This window comes from Podarcis liolepis, assembly GCF_965112155.1.
Source record: "Podarcis liolepis genome assembly, chromosome: 17".
NCBI lineage: Eukaryota > Metazoa > Chordata > Lepidosauria > Squamata > Lacertidae > Podarcis > Podarcis liolepis.
This window is the reverse complement of record NC_139571.1, coordinates 10,257,673-10,278,644: the sequence shown is the minus strand read 5'-3', so window position 1 is coordinate 10,278,644 and position 20,972 is coordinate 10,257,673. Positions and strand designations below refer to the sequence as shown.

General features: G+C 45.4%; 1 protein-coding gene across 2 annotated transcripts in view; it reads right to left on the bottom strand.

Annotated features, from left to right (window-relative positions):
* Nucleotides 1–10,697: 10,697 nt before the first annotated feature.
* RAB3D (RAB3D, member RAS oncogene family) overlaps nucleotides 10,698–20,972 on the bottom strand; it is a 31,300-nt gene continuing 21,025 nt past the window's right edge. For both annotated transcript variants that reach the window (XM_083483233.1, XM_083483234.1), the window contains exons 3-5: nucleotides 16,610–16,728; nucleotides 12,478–12,602; nucleotides 10,698–11,443 (exon numbers count right to left, since the gene is read on the bottom strand). In XM_083483233.1, coding sequence (XP_083339359.1) covers nucleotides 11,253–11,443; nucleotides 12,478–12,602; nucleotides 16,610–16,728 — 435 coding nt within the window. In that variant the 3' untranslated portion in view covers nucleotides 10,698–11,252. The remainder of the gene's footprint in view (nucleotides 11,444–12,477; nucleotides 12,603–16,609; nucleotides 16,729–20,972) is intronic.

Sequence of the window (20,972 nt, the reverse complement as noted above, 5' to 3'; positions counted from 1 at the left end):
GTTCGGCTTCCGGTTCCAGTCTGCCTTAATGGTGGCAGCTTCCATGATAGTGGGAGATTGTTGGCGAAAGAAAAACAAGGATGACTGAGGGTAATTATGCTTGCAAGTTTCCCCCAGAGCCAGGGGGGAATGGGCTTCATTCACAGTTCATCTCAGTACCTGGTTCTCGCTCTGGCATGGAATGTGGGAGGGGCTGAGTGCAAAAGCACTTTGCCTGCCAACCCCCCCCCCCACTGCCATTAAGAAACAGGTTCTCCTGTTAATTAGAGCTTAATTTGGACTAAAGTACAGGCACATGCTAGAAGAGATGAGATCATAAACTGCGGAACAGAAACAGCTGCAAGGTTGTTAAGGTCTGAACTTGAGAGAAGACTTCATTCACTGTTAAAGATGGTGGAGGGGGGGAGAGGAGTCTATGGCTTCTTTATATAAATAGTAATAATAATAATTTATTATTTATACACCGCCCATTTGGCTGGGTTTCCCCAGCCACTCTGCGCGACTTCCAACAAAAGATTAAAAATACATTAAAACATCAGTCATTAAAAACTTCCCTAAACAGAGCTGCCTTTAGATGTCTTCTAAAAGTCAGATGTCTTCTAAAAGTTTATTTCCTTGACATCTGATGGGAGGGTGTTTCACAGGGCGGGCGCCACTACTGAGAAGGCCCTCTGCCTGCTTCCCTGTAATCTCACTTCTCGCAGTGGGGGAACCGCCAGAAGGCCCTTGGAGCTGGACCTCAGGCTGAATGATGGGGGTGGAGACGCCCCTTCAGGTATACTGTGCCAAGGCCATTTAGGTCTTTAAAGGTCAGCACCAACACTTTGAATTGTGCTCTGAAACGTACTGGGAGCCAATATAGGTCTTTTAAGACCAGCGTTATGTTGTCTCAGCCACTGCTCCCAGTCACCAATCTAGCTGCCGTATTCTGGAATACTTGTAGTTTCTGAGTCACCTTCAAAGGTAGCCCCACATAGAGCACATTGCAGTAGTCCAAGCGGGAGATAACCAGAGCATGTACCACTCTGGCGAGACAGTCCGCAGGTAGGTAGGGTCTCAGCCTGCATACCAGATGGAGCTGGTAGACAGCTGCCCTGGATACAGAATTGATCTGTGCCTCCATGGACAGCTGTGAGTCCAAAATGACTCGCAGGCTGCGTACCTGGTCCCTCAGGGGCACAGTTGCCCATTAAGGACCAGGGAGTCCCCCACACCCGCCCTGTCCCCCCAAAACAGTACTTCTGTCTTGTCAGGATTCATCCTCAATCTGTTAGCCGCCAATCATCCTCCAACCACCTCCATTCTCTACATTTATGATTCAGCAACCTTCGCTTGTATGTTAGTTCAAATTATATATGTACAAGTGAGGAGGGATGAAACTGGATTATAAATATAGAACATTAAACGGAACTGTGTGTGTAAAAAAGGGGGAAAGTGAGGGAGGCTCTATTTTGCAAAAGGTTTATGATGAAAACTTAGAGTGGACTCTTCCCTATCCTTTATTATTTATGGAGTGAACTGAATAATGCTAAAAGGACTTGGAATTTAATTGGAAGTATAACTGCTCATTTATCTTCTTATTGGTACATCCCAGTTCCCATCTCTCCACCATTTTGCCAACCCAAATAGAAAATCATCAAATCCTCAATTCTAGCACGTGGGAGGCCACCTAAATTATATAATTTGGTATTTGAACAATTGGTATTAGCAATTGTATTATAATTTGGTATTGTTATAATGCTTGAAAGTCATACTTCTTCTGATTTTGCAGTGCAGTTCTCCGAGCCAAAAAAACCACAAACCACACAGAAAAGAATTGTATATTGTGGGAAAGTGTGAATACAAATTATACATATGTGAAAGCAGCACTAAGAGTGCATTATTTTAGGGAAAATGTGCATGGAAGTGCACAGGAATACTAGCACACTTTTTCCCCTCACACAACTTAATAGAGAAATTAGGCAAACTAGAAATTTGGAAAGAGGAGATACTGAAATAAGCCCTAAATTGACAGACTTCCCCTCCCCTGATCCTGCCCATCTCTCCAGGCCTCAGGCAGCCTGTCTTTATTTTTTCCTTCTTCTGAAACGCTGCATATAACATTTATTCATTTAAACATAGATTTGTCTAATTTTTTTAAGAAAGAGTGCATTTTTTTTGGTTGAAAAGGGGCCCTAGGGATGATTGCGAAGTGGTTTTCACTGAGTTCAGTCTGGGAGAATATGATTTGTCTGACAGGAACACTGTGAATGCATTTCCAGAACAGCTGTGTTTCCACTGAGCAAATAAAGCTTTGCTCCTGTGCAGCCCAAGCTTTTATGATGTATATTTAATGAAAAGACAAACACCTGTAGTAAAGAAAGAAAGGTGCACTTCCTGTTCAGCAACAGAAATGTCTGATGTCATCAGACCTGATATTTGGTTAGTATGAAACAAAGCACCCAGAAGAGCTTCATTGGCCGCCGTTCAGTTTAATATATTAATTGTATTCATTTAGGCTATATTTTTAGCCTGATGTTCAATCGTACTGATTTCCAAAGCAGAACACAATTAAATTACAATAATACAAATGTAATCAATGCTTCCCCCCCCCTAAAAATATGTTTAGGGGCACTCTCATTTTTCTATTCATATTGAAATGTGGCCCCTCAATGAGGGCAAACTTAGATTCACAAAATGTTTAGGGGTATGTGTACCCCTGTGTCCCCCCAGAAAAAAAGCACTGAATGTAATAATAAAACAATGCAACAGCAGAATGCCAAGATAAAATCAAAAGCCAACATTAAAAAATGGATCTTTGGTTCATGGTTCCACCTGCAGGGAACAACTTTAGCCACAGTTAGTTGAAATAAAGACCTATCTCTCAGCTTGAATAATAATAGCACACATGCTTTTAAGCCTTAAAACTGGGCCCAGGGCTGTGATTAACCTGATTCTTCCTTAATTATCTAAAAAAGGGGATATCTCAGTCTACCACTTCCCTTTATTTCTCCACATACCTTGACTACTAGCAGCCTCCACACAATCACATAAAATGGGCTGATTTGGTAGTCAGCACCGTACAGTCATTGTTTACTTTTATAACTGGGGTTTGGCTACAGTCGTAATCTAACTGGACTACTACAATGTACTTTATGTGGGGATGTCCTTGAAGACAGTGCAGGCAGAAGTTTCGGCTAGTGCAAAATGCTGGTGGCCAGTGGGGGTTGCAGTGAACAAACTGTCTGCACTGACTCCCAGTCAGCTCTTGAGATTGATTCTGAGTCCTGGTTGCTCTGAGAAATGGCTGGAGTCCTGAATACCTTTGTCTGCTGCTATATATACTGTTATAAGTTTGTGGGGGGCAAGACTCCCCTAAAAATTTCAGGATTCAGTAAAGACTTAGAATTTAAGCAACCCCCTAAATCATGGGTAGGCAAACTAAGGCCCGGGGGCTGAATCCGGCCCAATCGCCTTCTAAATTTGGCCCGCAGATGGTCCGGGAATCATTTTTACATGAGTAAAATGTGTCTTTTTATTTAAAATGCATCTCTGGGTTATTTGTGGGGCCTGCCTGGTGTTTTTACATGAGTAGAATGTGTGCTTTTATTTAAAATGCATCTCTGGGCTATTTGTGGGGCATAGGAATTCATTCATTTCCCCCCCCCCCAATTTAGTCCGGCCCCCCACAAGGTCTGAGGGACAGTGGGCTGGCCCCCTGCTGAAAAAGTTTGCTGACCCCTGCATCCTTAGGTCCAGTAGGGACAGGAGTTTAAACCACTTTTTCCATATCCAGGAAATTGCCTAGCAGAAATTACCTGGCAGAGGAGCCATCAGGAAGAACAAGGGAGGAAGTGCTAGTTTTGCAAGATGGAGAAAGGGGCTGGAACACCACGTGGGCTTGCTGAGACAAGCTGTAATGAAGACACAGACAGCATGACTGATTTCTCTGTTGGCAGACCCAAGCCTGCTGCACCTATGAGAGCCAGTGTGGTGTAGTGGTTAAGAGCAGTAGTCTCGTAATCTGGGGAACCGGGTTCACGTCTCCGCTCCTCCACATGCAGCTGCTGAGTGACCTTGGGCTAGTCACACTTCTCTGAAGTCTCTCAGCCCCACTCACCTCACAGAGTGTTTGTTGTGGGGGGGGGGTAAGGGAAAGGAGAATGTTAGCCGCTTTGAGACTCCTGAAGGGGAGTGAAAGGCGGAATATCAAATCCAAACTCCTCCTCCTCCTCCTCCTCTTCTTCTTCTTCTTCTTCTTCTTCTTCTTTGCGAGAAGCAAAGGCCCCTCAGGGTGCAATGTTGGGATTCTCCATCTAGGCTCAAGTTATATATAAACCATGGGTCGGCAAACTAAGGCCCGCGGGCCGGATCAGGCCCAATTGCCTTCTAAATCCAGCCCACAGACAGTCCGGGAATCACTGCGTGGATCGCCAGTGTGTGGATCGCCAGCGCTCGAGCTCTTTCCCTCTCCCTCCTTCTCCCTCACACGGCAGTGGTGGCGCCTCCTCCCTCCTCCTGGCTTCTCCCTGCCCTGCCTAGAGGAGGAAGGGGGCTGGGCTTTGTTGGTGCCAGCCCCTCTCCGGAGCCCTTTCACGCGCCGCTCATCGTCCCTCGTTCATTTTTTTCCTTTTCAAAATATAGTCCGGCCCCCCACAAAGTCTGAGGGACAGTGAACCGGCCCCCTGCTGAAAAAGTTTGAGGACCCCTGAAATAAACCATCTATCATAAAGTCACCACAGCATCCGTTGTGCCTCATTTCCAAAGGAAACACAAACCCTAGGTAAGTGCCTGGACCCCTGGAATCTTGCACTGCTCAGAGATCAGGCTGGTGTGTAACAATACATTAATGTATGTCTGTGGCCTTGTCCTGAGTCATCTAATTTCCAGTGTTAAAGCAGTGCAATAACTGCAGGGTACTTCCGCCTGGCAATATCTAGGAGGTTTCCATTGACAGGTAGAGTGCTTTCTCTGATCACATATGTTTTACAGGCTTTGGTTCTGTGCCCGCTGCTGCAAATGCCTTTATTGTTGCTATTATTAGTTGATTGGTTATTCATTATGCTATATTTTTAGCTTTAAAGTTTAATGAGCTATTATTCATATCTGCAGCTCATTTTTTTAAAGGAAGTTTTAATGTAGAAAAGTGGCTGATCCATAATTCAGTCGATAAATATAAAGCGTCCTTTAGTCAACCCAACCAGCCTGTGTGTCTCCAGACCTTACACAACCACTTTGTTAATGTGGAGTTATGAACATTAGCTGCCTGTGGAGTGATTTGGAGCAGTGTGTTGTTCTTGGCTTGGTGAGACCTTCAGTACATTCCTAGATCAAGGTCATCTGACTCAGCCTGGAGTGTTTTTTAAAAGGGTTTCCAAAACATGATATGTGGCCTTGATGCACACTGTAGAATTCGCATAACAAAACCCAATGAGAAAGTTCACCCTGTGTTTTACTCATTTCAGCTCTTGATTAACAAAAATACAATTATGACTGAAGATGATTAACTCTAAAAATCCATGTTTGGCACAAAGATATTTGAATGTGTGCAGGTTGTAGCACTAATGGAACAACATCCCCTATTTTCAAAGCTCCTTAGTCCCTGTTTGGAAATTGCACAGAAGAGTAGGAGGCACTCAGCCCTGCTTCCCCACCGAGCCCTTTAAGTGATGTGTGGTTTGGGCCCTCCACCCAAAACAAATAGGGGGGGGGACTGCATTAATTAAGCAAATCCTTCACAGCGCCTGATTGGCCAGAAGGGGTTTTTGACCTGCCACTTAAGGTCCAATGACAGGGATGGCAAACTTGTGACCTTCCAGATGTTGTTAGATTGCATCTCCCATGAGTCCTGGTCAACGTGGCCAATGATCAGGCATTATGCAAGTTGTAGAAACATCTGGTGAGCTGCAGGTTCCCAGTCCCTGCCCTACAAATATTGTAAGCATCTATCCTTAGTTATGCAAATGAAAAGTTTCCAGAAGCTGGACAACATGGATATCTTGCAAAAAGTCAGTAAATAATGTCAAATGGTGCTCATTAGATCAGCTTCATCTGAAGGTGAAGGCATATACAGTGGTACCTTGGGTTAAGAACTTAATTCATTCCGGAGGTCCATTCTTAACCTGAAATTGTTCTTAACCTGAAGCACCACTTTAGCAAATGGGGCCTCCTGCTGCCACCGCGCCGCCAGAGCACGTTTTCTGTTCTCATCCTGAAGCAAAGTTCTTAACCTGAAGCACTATTTCTTGGTTAGCGGAGTCTGTAACCTGAAGCGGATATAACCTGAAGCGGATGTAACCCGAGGTACCACTGTACTCGCTGTGGACCCCACTTTGGGATGTAATGATTCTAGGTGTTCATTCCACACAAAATGAATGTGCAGGTAGGGGGCATAACACTGGTAGCCTCTTCCCCATGTATTAGAACGTCTCAAGCGAGCTTCTTCAGCATTCTTCAGGACAGGTTGCCTGGGGTGAGGAGAGGGCTTATCTACACTTACCTTTTGCCTTGCTATTTCCAGGCTCTGTGTCCAAGTGCTCTTTCTTTCTTTCTTTCTTTCTTTCTTTTTTTTTGCTCCATAGCTTTCCCCGTGAAAACCTGCTCTTTAAAGCTGAAGCACAACAAATAGCAATTTGGGTTTTTTGCAGATTGCCATTTTCTCCAATTCAGCTTTAAAGAGTGGGTTTTCACAAGCAAAGCTATAGGGCAAAAACCAAAAAGAAACCAAGCCAGCACTTGGACACACAGGTTTAAAGTGCAGACCTTTGCCTTACAAAAGGTAAGTGTGGATAATCTCTAACTGATGGAATGATTGTTTGATCTGCTTGTCAGTCTTTTGCATTCTGGAGCGATCGCCTCATTGGAGAAAAGGCCATGTGACTCTTTTTAAAAATGTCTGTAGGCACCCTTAGTTTGTCTCTGACAGCAGAGGGCCGACTTTCTCAGCAAAGCCTTTTTCAAAAACCACAAGAGCTCTTCAGCTCACAAAATCTGGAGTCTGTAGGCACAGTTTAACAGCGGCTAGCTTAACAACATTCCCCAAATGAGCACTTGCTTGCCCTTTCTATTACCTGTGGGCCATCATCGGTAACATTGTGCACCAACACCTCACATGATTCCTTCCTGAGTGTTGATCCTGGCTGGTTGACAATCAATTTACTGTGCTTAAGAATAGTGAATATGTCTTTTATCTTCTCTCTCTCTCTCTCTCTCTCTCTCTCTCACACACACACACACACACACACACAGAGAGAGAGAGAGAGGGGGGGAGGGGTGTGTGGGGAGAGATAGACTTAAAACTTGTTTGGCTACTTAGTAGAAATCCTGTATTTGAGCTGACGAGAAGTTTCTAGCAGACATCCTCATACACGTAATAAGCTGATTTGAAACTCCTGTCACTGCTGTGAGCCCAGACAGTCTTCCTTTGTTTTCTAGAGGGAGGTGAAAGCAGAAGCAATTACCCAGGAGGGACATATACAGCTTATAAGATCAGAGGGGATGAAGGAATTGTGCACACATTTGAAAAACAGGGTCCTCAGTCATGTAGGGTTTGGCTCTCTGCTACATAAATTCATGGGGAAACCTATACCAAACCAGCTTTATGGATAACAAATTTGCAGGGTTAGATCTTTTAAACTTCTGAAGAACACCAAGAAAGAAAAGGAGGAATCCTAAATGCCCGTCTTCTTGACAGGGTTCCTTATGGAGATTGACAATTGGCAGTGAAATATTGCAGGGCTGAAGCTGTCCAGCAACACTTGCCACATGTCTGTTTCCTCTTTGGCTCCTTCCAGGGTCTGACTGCTTTGCCCAGGAAGACGACTGGGATGATAAACCTACAGAAATTGTATTTGAAACCATTTTTTAGTAGCATTTGATCTGCCCTGCTTTAGAAATGTGGCTTCCTCAGTTACCTTCTCCACCCCCAGTGGATCTAGGAAGCCCACCTTTTGTGTGACCATCCTCACACCAAGGTCCTTTAGCAGTGCAGGCTGGTCTGATAGAGCCAATGGGGCACTGCCTCTCCTCCAGTCCCCACCTGCCTGCCCTCTTCCTTACCATGGGGTGGTATGGCCCATTAGCTTTCTTCGCTTTTGTCTTCAGTGTCGTCCTTGTAGAAGTCAGCAGGAAGAAGGATGCAGAAGCAATGAACATTACAGTTGTACCTCGGGTTAAGAACTTAATTCGTTCTGGAAGTCCGTTCTTAACCTGAAACTGTTCTTAACCTGAAGCACCACTTTAGCTAATGGGGCCTCCCGCTGCCGCTGCGCCGCTGGAGCACGATTTCGGTTCTCATCCTGAAGCAACGTTCTTAACCCGAGGTAATATTTCTGGGTTAACAGAGCTGTAACCTGAAGCATATGTAACCTGAAGCATATGTAACCCGAGGTACCACTGTATTTGGCTCTGACACTTCCTACTCTCCTTCTCCCTGTATTCTACCCCTCAGTTCCCAATAGGCACCAGCCCTCAGGCAGTGGGTGAAGTTTCTGTCTCCCTCTAGTTCACAGAATCCCTTGCTGCCCCATACAGCTTAGGGCTAGACCAGGGGTAGGCAACCTAAGGCCCGGGGGCCAGATGCGGCCCAGTCGCCTTCTAAATCCAGCCCGTGGACACTCCTGGAATCAGTGTGTTTTTACATGAGCAGAATGTGTGCTTTTTAAAAAAAATGCACCTCTGTGTTATTTGTGGGGCCTGCCTGGTGTTTTTACATGAGTAGAATGTGTGCTTTTATTTAAAATGCATCTCTAGGTTATTTGTGGGGCATAGGAAGGTCGGCGGTTTGAATCCCCACGACGGGGTGAGCTCCCGTTGCTCGGTCCCTGCTCCTGCCAACCTAGCAGTTTGAAAGCACGTCAAAGTGCAAGTAGATAAATAGGTACCGCTCCAGCGGGAAGGTAAACAGCGTTTCCGTGCGCTGCTCTGGTTCGCCAGAAGTGGCTTAGTCATGCTGGCCACATGACCCGGAAGCTGTATGCCAGCTCCCTCGGCCAATAAAGCGAGATGAATGCCACAACCTCAGAGTCGGCTACGACGACTGGACCTAATGGTCAGGGGTCCCTTTACCTTTATGTTCCTTGGAAAAGGAATGCCTCTATAGCAAGCCAGCACTGAGAAATCAGCAGGTCTTGGAGATGTCTCCTGCATACATTCAATTTTGAAGGATGCAGAGGAACAAGGAGCACAAGGTCAAACTGCCTCCCTCCCACCTGCCCTGCCAATATCTTGTCAGTTTGCATTCGTTAGTGCAGAAAGTTCCTTGATCTGGTTGTAGAGATCTTTCCTATTCTACTTAATTCTTCTGGAAATTTCTCTGTGCGAAAGAAACAAGCAGAAGGTTCATGATGTTAGGGTTATTCCTTCAGAGAAACTGAATACAGCTGGCTTAAACTGGTTCTCGTACCTCTTTCTGTCAAGGAGCCTGGTTTTCACTTTCCCTTTCTATCTCTTTTCCTTCTGGTGTGGTGTTCTGCACATAGTGTCAATGTTTAGTCTTATTATGATTGATTGTAAGTTTAAGTTAAGTCTGCTGCAAGTGGATTCCTTATGGACAGTGCCAATCCTGGATGTATTCGATTTGTGACCATTGAGCTCACTTGCCTTCAGTAGTAGTAAAGCTCTGCTGGATGAAATACAATTGCCTCTGGCCTATTTTTGGGGAATCCTGCATTGTGTTTAAGTTTTTACTCTGCTAACTATACATTGGAATCTACTCTGGATCAATAGTGAGTAGAATGTCAGTGACATGTCTTATTCCTTGTGTGTACAGTGGTGCCCCGCAAGACGAATGCCTCGCAAGACGGAAAACTCGCTAGACGAAAGAGTTTTCCGTTTTGGAGGTGCTTCGCAAAATGAATCTCCTATGGGCTTGCTTCGCAAGACGACAATGTATTGTGAGTTCCTGTGGGTTTTTTCCCCCTCCCCCCCTTTTCTAAGCCGCTAAGCCGCTTATCAGCTGATCCGATCAGCAGATAAGCTGCTAAAAGCCTCTAAATGCCGCTAATAGTGCTAAGCCACTTATCAGCTGATCCGATCAGCAGATAAGCCGCTAAAAGCCTCTAAAAGCCGCTAATAGCGCTAATAGCACTAATCCGCTAATCCTTCAATGGGCTTACTTCGCAAGACGAAAAAAACCGCTAGGCGAAGAGAATCACAGAACGGATTCTTTTCGTCTTGCGAGGCACCACTGTACCCACAGGTGAGGATAAAAACAGGTTTGTCTTTTATCCAAGCAGCAATTAAAATGAGGCAATTAAAATGTTAAAAGTTAAATAAACCTTGTGGAGGGAGGAGTGTTAAGGTATATAGAATTGTACATATGGTTGAGTTGAATATGTTATTATTGATTATGGATACCCAATATTTTCGCTGTTTGTTTTCACTGTTTGTGCTTTGGTTGTTGGTAAAATCGATCAACCAATCATCCATTCCACTATGAACCACCCTGAAAGGAACAGGTCCCTCCAACTAGATTAATGAATAGAAAAATAATGGTGGTAATTTCTTGTCTGAGGATATGCAACATAAAGAGGAAAAACGGGAAGGGTCTAAAGGGAACAGATGAAGGAAAATATGTAGAATATGCATGTATGTATTGAAATTCTGGAAAAAACCAAAATAAAATAAAAGGAACAGGCCCGTCCATCGCCCCACTGTGACAGCCCTTCGAGTTGTACTTCTCTCTCCCTTAAAAGCTCAGGGAATGAAGATACCCATCATCAAACTGCCACTGGGTTTATTTTATTAAATAGCGGAGAAGTTGGCAAAAGGCTGGAGTTGGCAAAAAGAGAACTGGCCTCCCAATCTCTTCAGCGATACAGGCAGGATTGGCTGGTAATGTATGTAAACGGTTGGAATTTGGCTGGAGACTTGAAAAGAAGTTGGGGGAAGTTCTCCACTGTTCAGGAGGGGGGTCAGCGTCACCCGGGATGCAAAGATAGGTTGTATACTGGAGGGAGGGCGTATGTGTGTGTCTCAGAGAGAGAGAGAGAGAGAGAGAGAGAGAGAGAGAGAGAGAGAGAGAGAAGGGCAGAGAGAACAGGCAATCATGCTCCTCTGTTAGAAAATGCCAATCATGCTATGGGGTGTGGGGGTGGGCAGAGGGGGACTGGGCAGCTGGCACATGCTGTCAGAGGCAAAACAGGTACAGCCAGAGGCAAACAGGGCAGACCAGCCAACCAGAGGTGAGGTGAAGAGGTGCACAGCTGCTGAGCCTTCCTCTCTATGTACGACAATGAATTGCTACAGGGTCCAAGGGGTGGGCACAGTCCTTTCTAGCAAGAGCAACTGCTGGCCTGTGCAGGTGGGGTCTCATTCAGGGCAGTGTTCTTGTGGTTGTTGCTGGCCATGCCAGGGCTGGTGTCCAGGCTCTCGTTCATCTTCTCGCAGATTATGTCCACCAAGCGCTCAAAGACTTGCTTGACGTTGATGTTGTCCTTCGCGCTGGCCTCAAAGAATTCAAAACCTGCAGTGGGGGGAAAAGCATTTTGTAAAAAAGAAGAAGAGGGGGTCAGAGGAGCACAGAAAATAAGAGCCCTGCGGGATCAGGCCCATGGCCCATTTAATCGGGCATCCTGTTCTCACAGTGGCCAACCAAATTGCCTGCGGGAAACCCAAAGCCAGGACCTGCGAGCAACTCTTCCTGCCTGCAGTTTCCAACGACTGGTTTTCAGAAGTATGGCTAGTAGCCTTAGCCACTGGCACAGGAAGGGGGGTGGGTGGGGCATGGGTGTCATCCCTGGGGGGGCCCTGTTAGAATTCCTGCTCCATGATTGCAGTCATGGGATTCTTGTCTTTCACATGACGGTGTATGTTTTGACTCCACCGAGTGGGAAGTGACGGAGACAGGATGTTTGAGTTACTGTGTTCCGTGAAGTGGGACTATTGCCCTTTGTTCATTTTCTCTTTGCTGTCTGATGCTAGAGAGAGAGGGAGCCATGTTGCAGTGCTCCGTGTGTGTTTATATGTAAATAAAGTAGATTAGCCAAAATGCTGAGTTGCTGAGGTTTGTTATGCGAACAGCGAAGACTCTGCGGATCCCTAAGTGTGCTGATGTTGGTTGGCATCGGTCGCTGTTATGTTCGGGCAGAAGAAAGCTTTTGAAGCTCCCAAACGATCGACCAGGAGGGAGGGAGCATGCCAGTCGGGCATGTGTCTCTGCCAGGGTCCTACTCAGGTGTAGGCTGAACTCCTGACAGGGACATCACTGCTCTGCCCCCCAGGACACTCGCCCCACTTCTGCAGGCAGCTAGCCCCGCCCCTGGTGAACAGCATTCGCGCCGCTCTGGGTGCCAGAGCAGCTAGCTCTGCCTCTGGCCTTAGCTTCCGTGAATTTGCCTAACCATCTCTTTAAGCTGTTCCAAGTTGTTGGCCATCCCTGCCTCCTGTGCGAGTGGTTCACTATGTGCTGCATGACGAAATGATTTGAGAGGTGGGGTGTTGAGGGAGGGGTCTGATCAAATCTGGAGCTGTGTAGATAGGAGAGAGATCAGGACACACCTAGCTCATCCGCCAGCCGTTTGCCGTCCTCAGTGGGTATCACTCGGTCATCCTCCAGGTCACACTTGTTCCCAACTAGAATCACTTGCGCATTGTCCCATGAGTAAGTCTTGATCTGAGTTGCCCTGCGAGAAGGACAGAGAAGGCATTTAGGAGAAAGGGACTTTTTGATCTTGTAATTCTTTTTTTGTCAAACGCTTTGAGTTTGTTTCTTTACGGTCAAGTGGTATCTAAATAAATATAATAAGACTAATAAGACTAATAATACTAATACTACTACTACTACTACTACTACTACTACTACTAATAATAATAATTTATTTATGGCTGGTTTCCCCAGCCACTCTGAATTTTGTGAAATAAATACAGTGGTACCACAGGTTACATATGCTTCAGGTTACACACTCCGCTAACCCAGAAATAGTACCTCGGGTTAAGAACTTTGCTTCAGGATGAGAACAGAAACCGTGCAGCGGCGGCGTGGCGACAGCAAGAGGCCGCATTAGCTAAAGTGGTGCTTCAGGTTAAGAACAGTTTCAGGTTAAGAACGGACCTCTGGAACGAATTAAGTACTTAACCCGAGGTACCACTGTAAATGAAACCATCCAACTCTAAAATCACACAGCAGCACCGCTGCCCTTCACTACATCAATCTTGTGCAAAACAATAGTGATTTGGGCTAAAAAGAATGGGATTCCAGTTTCAGTGCCTACAGCAGGGATGGGGAATCTGCAGTCCTCCAGATATTGTTTGTTTCCTGCTCCCATCAGACCCAACCAGTACAGATTCCCCATCCTTGGCCTATAGAAACCACAGAACTGAGGGTTATATGAGTATGGACAAGATCAGAATGAGCCATCAGCATGTACACAGAATTCTCTCAGCTTTCCTGTTCCCTGCTTCCAGCCACCCACACTGCTCTTGCCAAGTCACACAATCCCTGACCACAGGGATCATGGAAGAAGCATGGCTGGCTTCTTGCTGTGGCCACTGACCCAAGGGTGAAGGCTATCTGGTCTCCCCTACAAGAAGCTTCCTGTGTTCCAGGAATAATCTCTGCAAATAAAGGTTAAATGGGTTAAAATAGATATATATACATAGATGTATATTATTATATTATTATGAATACGTTGATAAGTTTAGATAATAGGTTTATTAGAGTGAAAAGATGTTGAGAAGGACGGGAAGTCAAATTTATGTACTAAATTTATACTAGGAAGACTTACATATACAGTGGTACCTCGGGTTAAGTACTTAATTTGTTCCGGAGGTCCGTTCTTAACCTGAAACTGTTCTTAACCTGAAGCACCACTTAAGCTAATGGGGCCTCCTGCTGCTGCCGCCACGCTGCCGGAGCACGATTTCTGTTCTCATCCTGAAGCAAAGTTCTTAACCCAAGGTACTATTTCTGGGTTAGCGGAGTCTGTAACCTGAAGCGTATGTAACCCGAGGTACCACTGTATATTTGTTGGGATTTTTATTTTGATAAGTTTGATTTACAGATAATAAAATGTCTTTGACGTACGGATGCAATTACGGTTAATAAAGCATAAAAAAAGGAAATAATGCAAAAGAAGCTTCCAGGTAGCATATTGCATTGTCAAACGCGCCAACCAAACAAGGCTAAATGAACTCTTAAGCATGTGGAATGTAGACAGACACATCATTTGACACACACTATTTGTTTAAGAACGAATGGGGATAAACAGGCAAGAGCGCATGTGGTTTCTCTGTTTGGAAATTTAACAGGGGTGTTTAGCTATCCTGGTCTGGTGCAACAAACACAGCCAAGAGCCTTGTGGAACAGTAAGGGCTAACAGGCTTATTGTGGTTTTGAGCTTTCAGGGACCAGAGTCTTCTTTATCGGTTCTGAGCGTCATATGTACAGACACCACTCTTGAATGCTTTGAGGGATACAGTTACAGATAGGTAGCCGTGTTGGTCTGCCATAGTCAAAATAAAAAAATTCCTTCCAGTAGCACCTTAAAGACCAACTAAGTTAGTTCTTGGTATGAGCTTTCGTGTGCATGCACACTTCTTCAGATACACTGAAACAGAAGTTGCCAGATCTTTCTATATAGTGAGAAGGTGGGGAGGGGTATTACTCAGAAGGGTGGTGGGAATGGGCAGATAGCTGAGATGAGCCTGTTGACGACTCTTAACGACTGCAATAGGTCTTACAGGAAAAGGCAAGGGGTGAGAAGGTGAAAAATGGCTTAGACATGTATAATGAGATAAGAATCCAATGTCTTTGTTCAGACCAGGTCTCTCCATGGTTTTAAGTTTGGTAATGAGTTGCAATTCAGCAGCTTCTCTTTCCAGTCTATTTCTGAAATTCCTTTGTAGTAAAACAGCTACTTTGAGATCTTGTATAGAATGTCCTGGGAGATTGAAGTGTTCTCCTACTGGTTTCTCTGTTTTGTGATTCTTGATTTGAGGGATACAATTATTATTCAGGTGGATAAACTCCAGGTGTTTCTCAAGGCAGACCTCAGACGTGAAACCGAGATGGGCTTGCAGCTAAGCAGCTGATGCCTGAAAGATCTCTGTCAACGCAACAACACCTGAGCAGGCTTGCAACTCCTCCTGGGTGTGTCTGTGCAAGAGCTTCTGGGGCTTTAGTTATCAAGCCAGAAGTGAGAGTAGCAGTGAGTGATTGCGGGTTGCTGCAACTTTTAACCCGCAGTCCAACCCAACAAGTCTCTTAGTCGGCTTGGAGGATTAGCCGGGATCTGCAGAGGGGATGGCTCTGGTGCCGTGAGGATTTCATGCAGTTCGAGCTGCGGAGAAATCCCCATGCAGACCTGCCCCAGCAGCCTCTAAAAAGCACCGCCTGCAACTCATTTGCCTCGCATTTACGGGACTGCCTCTCCTGGTCTGCCCTGCAGAGGACCTTAAGGTCCATGAATAACCATAGTTTAGAGGTCCCAGGCCCTAAGGAAGTCTCCTCCACCAGGCCAGGGCCTTTTCAGTGATGGCTCCGACCTGGTGAAATGCTCTGTCCCATGAGACTAGGTCCCTTCAGGATTTAACCTCCTTCCGTCAGGACTGTAAGACAGAGCTATTCCGCCTGGTCTTTAATTTGAATTCAGCCTGATCTTTTATTTCCCTTTTCTTCCCTCCCCCTACTCCTTTTATGAAGATCACCCGCTCTGAGACCCCACAGCTAATTCTCCCCTGGCCTCCTCGCTGACCCAAGTAGGACCAATTCAGCCAGCTAGCCCTGGGGATTATCTAATGCTTATTTCCCCTAAATAGATTTTTGAATTTTGAATTTTATTGTTATTCATGTTTTTATATTGTATTTTATGCTGCTTTTACAATTAAGTGTTTTAAATTTGTTGTTAGCCACCCTGAGCCCGGTTTTTGAACAGGGAAGGGTGGGGTATAAATAAAATTTATTATTATTATTATTATTATTATTATTATTATTATTAAAAAACCATCCACAAAAAGGGAATAAGTTCGAGGAACCTGCGGGTTGGAACCCTGGAACAGGGTAACCCAATGCTTTGCTCCATAGCACAATAGGACTTCAAGGTATGCCAGGTCTTTACAGGTTTCAATGACTTTGCCATACATGCCAGAACCTTATCCGACAGCAAGGGGACATTTGTATAGCACATATATTCTACATAAGAAGCTGCCTTATAACCAAGTCGCACCATTGGTCCACCTAGTTCAGTGGTGTCTACTCAGGTGGTCAGTGTCTCGTTGGAGCCTCAAACAGGGAAAGGTCTTCCCCAGCTCTGTTATCCAATATCCTGAACTGGAGACCTTTGGGTGCAAAGCATGTGTTCCACCACTGAGCTATGGTGCCTTTGGCCCACTGGAGAAGTGGCTTTGGCACTGAGCACCTCTATAAAGGCCTGTTTCATACATTTCCTGGGAACTGGGTGTAGGCAAGCAGAAGACTAAGTGGGTTGCATTTGAATTAAGTTCTCTCGATACCAAAGCAGAGAGTCCACTGGCCGTCCTGAGAGAAAGGCACACCCTGCTATACCTCTACCTGAAAACACACACACCCTTTTCTGCTTTGAAGACACACAAGTAAGGTTGGAAATCCACATCCTGGGAAATAGGAAGACACAGATCCCAGTCTCATCCTAGGATTCTGTGCAGCATTCCTTACCAGTCTTGTACAGCACTGAAAGACTCCTGGTTGGAAATATCATACATGAGTAAGAAGCCCATGGCTCCCCTGTAATAGGCTGTTGTTATCGTCCGGTATCGCTCTTGGCCGGCTGTGTCCTTAGAGAAAGAGAAGAAGGTTATTTATGTATGCCACTACTGCGCTCCATGTTTTGTTAGCCCCAAAATGGAAAGCGAACGAGATCCCAACCAAAGGAAAGTGGCAACTTAAGTTGACAGAATATGTACAGCTTGCAGACTTAATGGAGTAAGAGAACAAGAAGAACATACATTTAGAGAAGATTGGGAAACATTTATTGAATGTACGGGGGAAGATTGTGTACACTTGAAAATGTTGGCAGCATTAAGATAAATTTGACAGTGCAAATAAGTTTTGATGGATGTAATAATGGAATAGTGAATGGTTTAGTTTATGTAAAATATGCAGAGAAGTCACTGAATATATTTTAAGGATGTTTAAATGAGTATTCTAAATTATAAAACAGAAAAAATAATAAAAATTATATTTAAAAAAGAGAGAGAAAGAGAAGGTGGTTAGCCAAAATCCCCAGGAAGGATCCATCTCACTTCACCCACTGTAAGGAATCCTAAGAGCTCTACTGAATCAGATCTATTATTTTTTTATTATTATTATTATTATTATTATTATTATTATTATTATTATTTTGTACCCCACCCATCTGACTGGGTTTCCCCAGCCACTCTAGGCGGCTTCCATCTTGTCTGGCAACCTGCTTCTCAAAGTGGCAAGAAAATTTCTCAGGCTTTCCCCAAACACAGCACCCTTCCCTTCCACCCACCCAACCAGAATCTGTTACTGCCTGACCAGCCATACACCTTCCAGACTGGTTTGTGGCTGAAAGATGATGCCATATGCACCCAGCTTTATACACTTGGCTTTTCGAGAAGTCAGGCTTCTCATTTGGGGTGGGAATCTATATTTTAATTTTAAGGCTACCATGTTTATTTGTGCATCACTGCGAGCCCTCTCTTGAGTGGAAAACATGACTCATAAATACATATAATAGAGCACTAAAGGAATACACAATGATGACCTAGTGAGATATGGAGCAAGCGCTAAGGTCACACATAAAGCACAGATGCAGAAAGGCTGTGGAATGATAGCTCATCCCCAGCTGCTTAGCCTTGGAGACAAGAGTCGTCCCTGGTTCTTCCTGGACACCTGCTCCCTTGCAGCCCGGAGACTTGCCGTTACTGTGGAAACCAGAGCTTACTTTTCAAGGCTATGACATAGGTTTCCTTTCATGCTGACAGCAGGCTCAGGGGAGAGTTTCCATGATGGCTCTGATGTGCGTAAGGACTGCCATTTGACTGCTATTAAAATTTAAAGAGGTGCAAAGCTTAATGGAGCATTTAAAAGGAAAGTGAGGTCTTACGAGGCACCACCCAAGGACCAAGAGTTAGGGAGATGCTCTGGGGAGGGCAGCAGACTTAGCTGGAAGGACAACTGGGTGCCAAACAGCCAAGTCTTGATCAAAGAGATTCTCAGGATTGGAGATTTCTTCCCACTGCTGACCAGTTATCATGCCACAATCCACAAAACAGTCTTCTAAAAAGCCATTCTGTCCTGTGGTTTTGTGGGGAATCCTTTGGGGCCCTTTGTGGTTGTGTTTTCTTTTTTCGTTATATTTGTAGCTGGTGCAAGATTAATCCTACCCAACAACCAGCCATCATCTCCCCAATCCCAGAACGATCTCTGTGAAGCCCACCTTCCTGGGGCAAAAGAAGCAAGGAGGACTGAGAAAGCTCATCCACACAGACTCTTTTCCCACAGAGAAATGCTTTCACCCATTTGAAGAGACATTGCAGAGAATGTTTTCTAACAACCAGTGACTGCACATCCCATGAGCTGGACCACCTGAGGTCCCTCTCTAAAGTGGGCTTCTTCTTTCTGGTCTAAGGTAGAGACGACATGCTAATGCTATCTACACAGCAGGCAGGTGCCATTATTAGCACCTTTAATTATAATACTTTATTATTTATTCCCCGCCCATCTGGCTGGGTTTCCCCAGCCACTCTGGACGACTCCCAAAAGAATATTAAAAACACAATAAAACACCAAACATTAAAAACTTCCCTAAACAGGGCTGTCTTCAGATGTCTTCTAAAAGTTACAGTTGTTTATTTCCTTGACATCTGATGGGAGGGCGTTCCACAGGGTGGGTGCCACTACTGAGAAGGCCCTCTGCCTGGTTCCCTGTAAACTCACTTCTCGTAGGGAGGGAACCTCCAGAAGGCCCTCAGAGCTGGACCTCAGTGTCTGGACTGAATGATGGGGGTGGAGACACTCCTTCAGGTATACTGGGCTGAAGCCGTTTAGGGCTTTAAAGGTCAGTACCAACACCTTTCTGGAGTCAGTGTCTGCACCGTATTTCAGGAGTAAAGCTGGCCTTAGTCATTCTGTGCCAACTGAAGGACAGCTTCTTGAGTGAGTTTTCCTTTCCTCATATGATGCCTTACTTTGTCAATCCTGTGTGAATGGCTGGTCCCTACACAGCTGGATGTCACTACCTTGGAGACCATAAGAGGCCCATTAGGGAGGAAGACTCTCCATGCAGCACCCTCCACCAAGCCCTGACCCGTTCGGCGACCAGTGTCAGCTGCTGCCGCCACCTGCAAAAGACCCATTGTATCTAGTATTTGCACAGGATTATCGCACAGCTGCCAAGTGGCTTGTTTTCCCATGTCAGCCAACACTCTGGAACAATGTTCCAAGAAAACCTGAGCTCCAAAAACAGCACACCAGAACAGTATGTTTTCTGGCACCACTTTACAGTGGGCCCAGGCAAAGGGTGGGGGGTGTTAGGGGAGGGGTGGGGACACACCGTGCTCCTTCTGGGGTAGTTTGTCCACCTTTGGTTCCCAGCCTGCACTCAGCTCTCACCTGTGGCTCCTAGAAGCTGTCAGTATGTGTCAACACTCTGGGAATGGCTTTGACTGGCTGGCTAAAGCAGGGGAGGGTAGCCAATGGCCCTCAAACCCTCTGTGAATTAGGGACCTCCCCTGCTTGCTAAGACAGCCTCTGGCAAATTGAGCAGACAAGACCAATAGCGGTCCAATATAGTTTCACTATATAGTTGCTGGGAAGGCGAATGGAATTGCACTGTGCCTGTAGAGATTGGCAGGCAATTGAACTTTCCGTTTTTGTTGTTTTGCTATTGTGAGACCAGGTTTAAATCTAGAGTGCTGATATGGCCTGGGACGTTGATGAACTCTGGCTTTTCTCTATAGCTCAGTGGCACATGAGAGTCCATGCAGCCTAAAGTCCTACATCAGCAGACACCTTCAAGAGTTGTACTGTGTTAGCCCATCATACATGTCACCTTTCACTGGCACACCCAGATGAGCAAAGCAGCAGTGCTGGCACATAAGCCAGTGCCTTTCCCCATGTGCACTTGTTTCCGGCACTCTGGCTGGAGAGAAACTTGAGGATGAAGCAAGGAAACATTGAGCTGACAAGCTGCACTCTGAGCCCAGGAATAGCCAGAGCCAGAGCTGATGGCATAGCGAAGCAAAAACATCTCCCGAGGAGTGGACCAAAAAGCTAGCCACCTCAGGGCTTGGATTCAAGGGTTCAAAGGAAACAGAGGGCTACACACCTGGCTGAATCAAGACACTAAAAATTAAAAATAGAAGAAGGTACAATTTGGGCTTCCATAATATCTGCTTGCGTCCTATTCAGGACACCCATGCCATGTAATGCACACCATGGTCGGTTTCCAAGTGGAGAGAGGTGCTAAGATTCTGCTGGAGCACAGAATTCAGATAAGAACCTCACTTTTCATTTTTGTAAGTGCAAGTTTCTAGTCCTTATGACTGCCAAAATACACCCGAGTGGGAGTGGCAATGCCTCCAGAGATCTCTGAAGGCAGAAGTGTGGCTGAACCATAGTTCCATCGGTTGCTCCCCACTTTGTTCCTTCTCACTCCTGCAGCCTAGCAAAAGAAGGGACACCTGCAGGACTTGGATTGCCTAGGAATGGAATAGAAATTTAATTCGATATACCATATTTTTTGCTCTATAAGACGCACCAGACCATAAGACGCACCTAGTTTTTGGAGGAGGAAAACAAGAAAAAAATATTCTGAATCTCAGAAGCCAGAACAACAAGAGGGGTTGCTGCGCAGCGAAAGCAGTGATCTCTCTTGCTGTTCTGGCTTCTGGGATAGCTGCGCAGCTTGCATTCACTTTATAGGACGCACACACATCTCCCCTTACTTTTTAGGAAAGAAAAAGTGAGTCTTATAGAGCAAAAAATACGGTATTTACTGCATAGGATACATATAACTGGCCAAGCTTCTGTGCACCCCTTGCCAAGAATG